Source organism: Cervus canadensis, chromosome 20 (assembly GCF_019320065.1).
Source record: "Cervus canadensis isolate Bull #8, Minnesota chromosome 20, ASM1932006v1, whole genome shotgun sequence".
NCBI lineage: Eukaryota > Metazoa > Chordata > Mammalia > Artiodactyla > Cervidae > Cervus > Cervus canadensis.
In genome coordinates, this window is record NC_057405.1 from 60,184,050 (window position 1) to 60,193,050 (window position 9,001).

At 36.9% G+C, this 9,001-nt stretch overlaps 1 protein-coding gene across 15 annotated transcripts; it reads left to right on the forward strand.

Moving 5' to 3' along the window:
• The first annotated feature begins 40 nt into the window (after nucleotides 1-40).
• FAM229B (family with sequence similarity 229 member B) lies at nucleotides 41-9,001 on the forward strand. 15 transcript variants are annotated; one of them, XM_043439298.1, is made up of 5 exons: nucleotides 57-174; nucleotides 365-433; nucleotides 5,206-5,365; nucleotides 7,241-7,379; nucleotides 8,779-9,001. In XM_043439298.1, the coding sequence occupies exons 4-5, from the start codon at nucleotides 7,255-7,257 to the stop codon at nucleotides 8,894-8,896; spliced, it is 243 nt and encodes an 80-aa protein (XP_043295233.1). In that variant the 5' UTR covers nucleotides 57-174; nucleotides 365-433; nucleotides 5,206-5,365; nucleotides 7,241-7,254; the 3' UTR covers nucleotides 8,897-9,001. The 15 variants fall into 15 exon arrangements, with proteins under 15 accessions (XP_043295225.1, XP_043295233.1, XP_043295231.1 ...); XM_043439296.1 differs by having other exon boundaries at nucleotides 5,209-5,365; XM_043439300.1 differs by having other exon boundaries at nucleotides 5,290-5,365.

Sequence of the window (9,001 nt, forward strand, 5' to 3'; positions counted from 1 at the left end):
GCCGCAAGTCGCCGCCGTCGCTCCGCTCCTCTCTAGGTTCAGATTAAGATTTTCCGTCAGAAGGCCGCGCAAGTGCACTTGCGCCTCGCCGTTACCATAGCGACTGGGCCTCCGGACCGCGGATCCTCGCTGCCTTGTCAACATCTTTGAGCGTCGGCAGCTCCGGAGGCCGTGGTAACCGGCGGGTAACTAGGCTTTGGAGTGGGATTTTAAAACACGTGTCTTTAAAGCTGTCTTGATCTGTCAGAGGTTTAGTCTTCGTTCACAGTCTTAATGCTTGAGTCAGTGGGTCAAATTCCGTTTATTCCGATTACTTGAGACGCTGAGTTACTTTATCTATTCAACAAGCCCTCTTTTCTGATAGAAAACAGACTGTGGATGAGCACAAAGAAACCCCAGACCGACAGACCTGTCAGGATACTGCCGAAACTAGGTGATTATACCCTCTGACTCAAATGGTGCTTCAGAGACCTAAGCTGTGTATGTTGAAGCCGTATGCTCCCACATTAACTTCTAGGCCTTCTGGGAGATTTAAAAGAAATTAAAACATAGATCCAGCTCCAAGAAGCTTGCAGTCTAATTGTAGATACACACGAAATACTCAAAAAAATTGTGACTATGTTGTGTAGCGCTGAGTATAAGTGTAATAGGCTTCAGTGGGTGAGGATATAAACAAGTAAATAGAAGGTGGAGAGCTGCTGTTCAGTTGATCTCAACTTGCTTTTCTTAGGTTTGGCTATGATTAGCATCCAAGGCCTCCACTTACTGACATTCTGTCTTCCAACCTCTTCACCTAGCATTCAAGTTCATTAGCAAATCAGCTGCTTTCTAGATTATCACAGAGTCTTCCGAAGATTTTTTCCAATGGGTTTGCCACTGAGTAACTTAGATAACTATCCTTGTCCTTAAAGTTTCCAGGAATGATTTTCTTGATACTTGCTGCTTGACTGCTATGCTAGTGACTTACATTTTATGTTTTTATTATGGTAGGACCTAAGTCTGTACAAGTCAGGATAAAACTAGTCACATGGGCTCCAAGTAATCATAAGGAGGGCAGGAATTACACTTTCTGGAAAACAGAAAGCCAGAAATACTTGATGAACAACATTTGGAAGTATACCACAAGCACTCACAAACATGACCCCAAAACACAGTATCTGTGGCAGGCAAGGGAAAAAAAAAAGGAAAATGACTTTGAATGGAAATGTAGACCTACTCCAAGGGATAAAGAACACTGAAAATGATATATATGTGGGTAGATACAAAATACTTCTCTTGAAAAATTTCTTAAAGAGATGATTGCTTAAAGATAGCAGCAGAAGTATATATAACAACAAAGTAATGCAGGATGTGAGAAGGGAGATAGAATATACTCCTGTAATTTTCTTGCATTAAAAGTGGTATAATGTCATTGAAGGCAGGCTGAAATGTTAAGATGTATACCTTAAACCTTAAAGTAATCCAAAGCAACATTCAAGGTTGTATAGCAATAAACCAATAAAGGAGATAAAATAGATTCATAAAATATATTCAGTTGTCTGTTTCAAAAGTACAGAATAAGAACAAAAGGGGAACAAGAAATAGATGGCACAAATAGAATATAAATAGCAAGAAGGCAGATTTACGTTCAGTCATATCTATCACATTGCAGACACATGCATGCTCAGTCACAGTCTGTCCGCCTCTGCAACCCCATGGGCTGTAGCCCACCAGGCTCCTCCATCCATGTAACTTTCTAGGCAAGAATACTGGAGTGGATTGCCATTTCCTACTCCAAGATCATATTACATATAAATAATCAAAACACTCTAATTAAAGTCAGAGGTCATCAGGGTAGATTTTTAAAAGCAAGACTTAACTGTATACTGGTTATAAGAAAGCTACATTGGATATCAAGGTTAAAATTAAAACTGTAGGAAAAGATAAATTATACTAATACTAATGAGTAGAAAGTAGCTATGTAAATTTTAGAGTAGATTTCAGAGCAGAGAATATTACTAGGGGTAAAGAAAGATAAGAATAAAAATTTATCCAGAGTACATAATACGACTAAAAATTTATGAGCCTAAAGAGTTTGAAAGTATGTGAAGCAAAAATTGTCAGAATAGAAAAGAGAAACATGTTCATAATTATAGTCAGATATTTCAATATCCTTATTTCAATAATTGATAAACTAGTATACAAAAAATAAGAACATAGACGACTTGAAAAACTGTCAATCATCTAATTACATGTATAAAACACGTCATCCAACAGCAGCAGGATACACATTCTTTTCAAGTGTACACGGAGCATTTACCAGATAGTCCATATTCTGGCCATAAACAGGTCTCAGTAAATTTAAAGGAATTAAAATAATACAAAGAATGTTCTCTGATAACAATGGAATCAAGAAATCAGTAACAGATATTAATAACTAGAATATTCCCAGATATTTGAAAACAAAATATCACTGTTCTAAAGGGCTTCTCTGGTACTTCAGATGGTAGAGAATCTGCCTGCAATGCGGGAGACCCAGGTTTGATCCCTGAGTTGAGAAGATCTCAGGGAAGATCCCCTGGAGAAGGAAATGGCAACCCACTCCAGTATTCTTGCCTGGAGAATTCTATAGATAGAGAAGGCCGGTGGACTATGCTTCATGGGGTCACAAGGAGTCTGACAAGACCAAGTATCTATCACTAAGAAATAACCCGTAGGTGAAAGAAGAAACCAAAAAGAAAAAGTTTAACTGAAGGAAATGAAAATACAAAATTTCAAAATTTGTGTAATGAAGCTAAAGCAGTGCTTTGATTGAGATTTATAGAATTAAATGCTTATGTTAATAAAATAGGTATCAAATCAATGATCTACACTTCTATTTTAAGAAACTAGACAAACAAAAACAAACCCAAAGTGAGCAGTAAAAAGGAAATGCCAAAGATTGGAGTTGAACTCAAATAAATAGAAAGCAGAAAATTTAATAGAGAAAAATTGCTGAAACCTAAATGTATTTTCCAGGAGATTAAAATTCTTTTGTGGACTCCTTTGCTCATAAGATAAAGTCTAAAATCTTTAACTGGGTTCATGTTCCTGCTTGATTTAACCATTACTTAACTCTTTCTGACCTGGTTTCTTTTTTCTGTTTTTTAGATTTTCTATTTTCCTTGCTGTTGGCGCATGACCTTTGTACATGCTGTTTCCTCTGTTTGCCCCCTTCCCAGATGTTTCAGTGTCTTTGCTTCCCACTCATTTCCACCTAGTTAATGCCTGCTCATCCTCTATATTTTGTTCTAGTCTAGTGTACTCTCCCCTAACCTGTAAACTCCACTAGGACAGACACTGTATTTGATTTGCTCAGTATTTTATCTTTAGTACTTAACACATGCGTGGCTCATGGTGGATTATCAGCAAATACATATTTTTTGTATGAATGAGGTAATTCTACTAATGGATCTTTTTGCTTAGGATGTGACCGGTTTAAACATTACTCTTTTTCTGTATCTCATGAATCAATATCCTGAAGATTGAAAGATTGCTTATTCTTGGGCTTATGAGAATTGAGAGAGAGTATTTAGAGGTTTCACCATTTTTTCGTTGTTGATAGTTTGCATCCATTTCTCTGTGAATATACTCTGATTTATGTACTCATGCTGGATAGTTTCATCATTAAGACTACTTTTTGGTTTGTTTTGTTGTATCATCCATATTAAAGAAGAAACTTGGCACAACTTGTGCCAAATAAACTAGTTTAAAATGATAAATTGGGGGAATTTAAGAACATTTCACTCGCAAATACCTTATTTTGCAGTTTAAAGGTAGTGTCAATATGTCAGTGATTGAAAAGTGAAATCAATGCCTCAACACTCTGATTTTAAGAATTATGCAAAAAGATAAGAGAATCTGTGCTGATTGAATTTTTGTATCCCAGGCATTAGCTTTTTATTCCTCAAAACAACTCCGTGATGTAGAATTAGTACCATTTTACAAACTTAGTGATTTGCTCAAAGTCTCAGAGCTAACATGGTGTTCAAATTTAAACCTAATTCTGATGCCAAAAGCCACGAGTTCCACACTGCCACCTCCATAAATAATTCAAACTGTTAAAAAACATTTTGCCATCCTAAGGACCAAATGTTTGGTCCCAGCAATATATCAGCTAATAATGGCTAGCAATTAATCAGTTTATCTGACCATGACAGTTAAATGGTTTCTCTGAGCTAAAATTGTGATAAACTCTTCACAAATAGCACCCTAGTAAGACAGAGAAGGTAGAATTAAGGTTTTGTCTAACTGCAACTTAATTATGTAAAATGCCATTTTCCTACTATATAAAGCATATGAAAACAGAACAGTGGGAACTTAGCATAAAATGTAGGTAGTAAAAAAGACTTTCATTAAATGTGCAAAATGCTCACTAGCATTTAATAGTTCAGTCATTGCTAAGAAAACTGAAAAAAATTGATTAGCTGAAAAGTAATTTTCTGGCTTAAGAGTTAAACTTGAGTATTACACTTAGTACGGTAAGCTGTTGATACAGAGATTGGGAGAGAGAGGTTGGTCCAGAAGATAAGTTTCAGCTTGATGCTGGCATTACAAATTGAGACATTTTATTCTCTAGCAGGTAGGAAACTGTATGAAAGAATGTCTGCTGTCATAATTTCTGGGTGTCACTGGGCTCTTTGATCATCATTCATTTGGTAAAGATGGTATGAACAGAGGAGAACCTCGGAGTTCAGGGAACAGGAGAGGACCGTGTAAGATGTGTTCTCCCTTTCTCAATTGTCATTATTCCTGTCATTTAGGAATTTCAAGGCTCCTTTGAGGAAACAAGAAATAAGAGGTAGCCCAGGCATTAAAGAGAGGTGGTAGAAAGTCCTGCACAGGAAGAACTAGAGAGAAATTTGTAAAAGTGCAGTTTGAGGCCTTTTCAGTGGGATGAGGAATAGGTAGATTGAATTAACCTGGGTTATTAATTAAGGGAAAGCCTGGGAGACAAAGATAATGAGAAAAATAGCATATGAAGTGAGAAGAATCTCATGTGATTTTGTGCAGATTAGATGGTTGATTTAAAATAGAGATGCAGCATTCATAGGTTAAAATATTTAATATTACTAGAAAACAAGGCCATGACAGCAAGAATAAAACCTTCATATATACTTTAGAGACAATTTTTGGCTGAGTTTTAGCTTGTGCTGGAGCTGTGAATTGTGATATTTTATTTGTTAGCAGGTAGGAAACTATGTGAAAGAATCTTCTGATGTCACAATTTCTGGGTGTTACTGGAACATTTGATCATCATTCCTTTGGCAGTTCCAGCCTTCCCTGGAAGGTCAGTAGAAGCAATTGATTTATTCACCTCTACAGGAATCAGACTGGGCCTATTTCGGTAAGTCTATGTACCAAATTAGCTGAAACTTAATACTTCCATACAATAGTCAAACTAAGCCATAGATTTTTACTATGATTTTACTAACTTGTCATTGAATGTGACATTTTTTCCCCTTAATAATTGATACACAGTCTATAAAAACTACTATAATATTCAAATTCCAAAGCTTTCATAATTTAGTTTTATTATTACCATCATAAATACTTATTAGGCATAGAATACTGCACTAGGCATAAGAAACAGTTATGAGATATTTTTCACTTTTCCTGTCCTTTGCTGAAGACATGTGAATTTATACAAGATAGAGCTACTGTGCTCAGACGGTGAAGAGTCTGCCTGTAATACAGGAGATGCTGGTTCAGTCCCTCGGTCGGGAAGATCCTCTGGAGAAGGGAATAGCAACCCACTCTAGTACTATTATCTGGAGAATCCCATAAACAGGGAGGCTGGGAGGCTACAGTCCATGGGGTTGCAGTGTGTCGGAGATGACTGAGTGACTAACATTTTCACTTTCACTTTCCCAGGCACTGTTCTAGGTATTAAGGATTTAATCCATGGTGACAGAGACATAGAATGAGAGTGGGGGGGACAATAATTAAGGAAAAACATTTACAGAATTTTAGAGCACTGGTTCTTAACAGGTGGAGATTTTTCTCCCCTTTTCTACCAAGAGACATTTGGCAATGTCTGAAGACATTTTTGACTGTCACAACTTTGGGGCTAGGGTGCTATTGGTGTGTAAGTAAATGGAGGCCTTGGATGCTACAGAACTTCCCACGAGGCACAGGACAGCCTCTTCCCTCCTCAACAAAAAATTATATGATCCTAAATGTCAGTAGTGTTGCAGTTGAGAAATCCTGAATCAGTGATGATAACTGTTACAAAGTAGTAATAGAGTGTTAAGAAAACATATAATGAAGGGTTATAAAAGGCACCTCTGAGAAAGTGAAATTTAAATTCAGACTTAATGAATGATTTGGCCCTAACTAGTAAAGAGTGGGAGCAGTGAGGTGGGGAAGAATTCCAAGCAGAGACAACAGTGGGCAGGCAGTAAGGAGCTTATTTTGTGTAGCTGTGTGTGTATCATACATATCTCATATATACATTGCATTATATTTGTATATGTATTTAATGATGCTCAGCAACTGCTGAGTAATAATAATTAACATCTATTAAGCGTGTACTATGTCTTAGGTGCTGCATTTTACATGCATTACTTCATTTAATCCTCATTGGTACCCTGGAGGTGGATACCATTACTAAACTCAGTTTATTTTTGAAAATATACTTGGTTAAGTATCTTTCCTAAGATTACATAGTTGGGAAGTGCCAGAACCAGGATTTGAATCCAGGTCAATCCAAGTCTCCCGTGGCACTTTCTTAACTAATGCACTGTAAATGTGGAGGAGCAGGGTTACCGAATGATCACCAGGGACAGAAGGAGTAGCTGTTGATTACTAGATGATCACCAGGGATAGAAGGAATAGCTGTAGATATCACATGTGAAACGGCTGTGTATCAAAGGAAGAGAAGTGCTTAGATAGGCAGAGAGGCAGGGAGGTCAAGCCTGTTGTTGCCATAACTACTCAAAGTCAGATAGTTATTTTTTCATATAACAGAAATGGACTTCAGTTATGTTAACCATAGGGCACAGTTTAATTTTATCATCTAGTGGCCATTTTAATTTTGCTCAAGACTTAAAATTGTATGTAAGGGAGAGTTGTATAAATAGAGTGTGTATGGTAGATCTTTAAAAATGTCATTTTTCAGAATGTTTTTATGTGCCTGTAGCAGAATTAATGTTAAGAATTCCGAAGAGCTTTCTGAAAACAGATCACCTCTCATCTCCCTTATTTTAACTTTCTAACCTAGGTTTTCAGTGAATTATGCCTTTTCGGTTTGGGACTCAGCCAAGGAGGTTTCCAGTGGAAGGGGGAGATTCTTCAATTGGGCTGGAGCCTGGACTGAGCTCCAGTGCTGCCTGTAATGGGAAAGAGATGTCACCAACCAGGTAAAAAAGTCTTCTTAACCCTAATAACTGAGGAGACATATAATGGCTATCATCAATACGAGCTTTAGTTAACATTCAATTAGTAAGAAAGCAGCCCTGGAATACTACTGTTATTAAATTGGTATTTTTTATAAAGCCTTTTTTTTTTTTTTTAATGTCGACCATTTTTTAAAAAATCTTTATTGAATTTGTCACAATATTGCTTCTGTTTTATGTTTCCATTATTGACTGCAGGGCATGTGGGATCTTAGGTCCCTGACCAGGGATTGAGCCCACACCCCCTGCCTTGGAAGGTGAAGTGTTAACCACCAGACTGCCAGGGAAGTCCCATTAAATCAGTCTTAACACAGCCTAGGTTTTCTTAGCACAGAGTCTGTGTATTATACCTCTAAGTCTGAATGGTAGACCATTTTTTGGGGTAAATATTTATCTTGATTTTTTTGTTTATAGCTTCAAGATTATATAACATTCCATCAAATAAGCAAACCTCAGTGTTTTTTATGTGCAGGGCACACTGTTCTAGGCATAAGGCTATAAAAGATGAAAACTCAGACCTCAGATTTAGTGTCGCTTTGGCTTTTACTTGACATTTGGCAGAAGTTAAGTGATATAGAGGTGAAGATTCTGTGAAACAAAATCATTTTTGCAAAATTGAAGAAAACTATAATAGGAGTTTTTCTGCTGTTTACCATAGCAAATAGTATATTGTTTGATTTCTCATGGCTTGGAAAGTTTCAGAACACGAATTTAAACTTGATAAGGGAGGTACTTTAAACATCAGAGTTCTTCAGGTATAAAACAGATGACTGTGAGAAATAGTTATCACTAGTCTTTAGAAATGTTTAAGGTTGGGTTATTGTTTGGTGGGGATGTTAGAAAGGAAATTCAAGCACTCAGTGTATTTTTGGACTAGATGTCATTTAAAGCTCTTTTAAACTTGAGAGCCTATCGACATTTGAATAGTACATGGAATCATATGTTCAGTTTTATATTTTTCCACAAATAGTCTAGTTTTTAAATCACTCAACTGGAGTGATTTTAAGATGCATATACATATGAATTGCCACAGTATTGTCACTTAGGTTTACAGCTATGCACCACCCCCTCCACTTTTCTTGGCTATTAAGTAATCACTGCATACCTTTCAGAATGAACATACGGAGGGTTATCTTTATATTTATAAATATCCTTTGATTAAATGTATGGCACACCATTTAGCAACAATTTCTTTGCAATGTAAGTCTAAAACGTCTGCTCCGTTAGTGCTACTGTGTTATAATTATTTTCTGACATTGAGAGATTTCAAAATGACTTAGCTGAATATGCATTCAGACTTTGGTGCTCTGAAAAAAATTTCCTTTTTTATATCTAACTACATGTCATTTGTTGTTTTATTTAGGCAGCTCCGAAGATGCCCTGGAAGTCATTGCCTGACCATAACCGATGTTCCCATCACTGTCTATGCAACAATGCGAAAGCCACCTGCACAAAGCAGCAAGGACATGCATCCCAAATAGCACCGTTAAGTCTCTTGTAGAGGTCTGACTAGGTCAAGGGTAATGGGCCAGTATCATCTTATGATCTGGTAAACAAATAAAGGCGGTGGCACCTTTGGATGATGA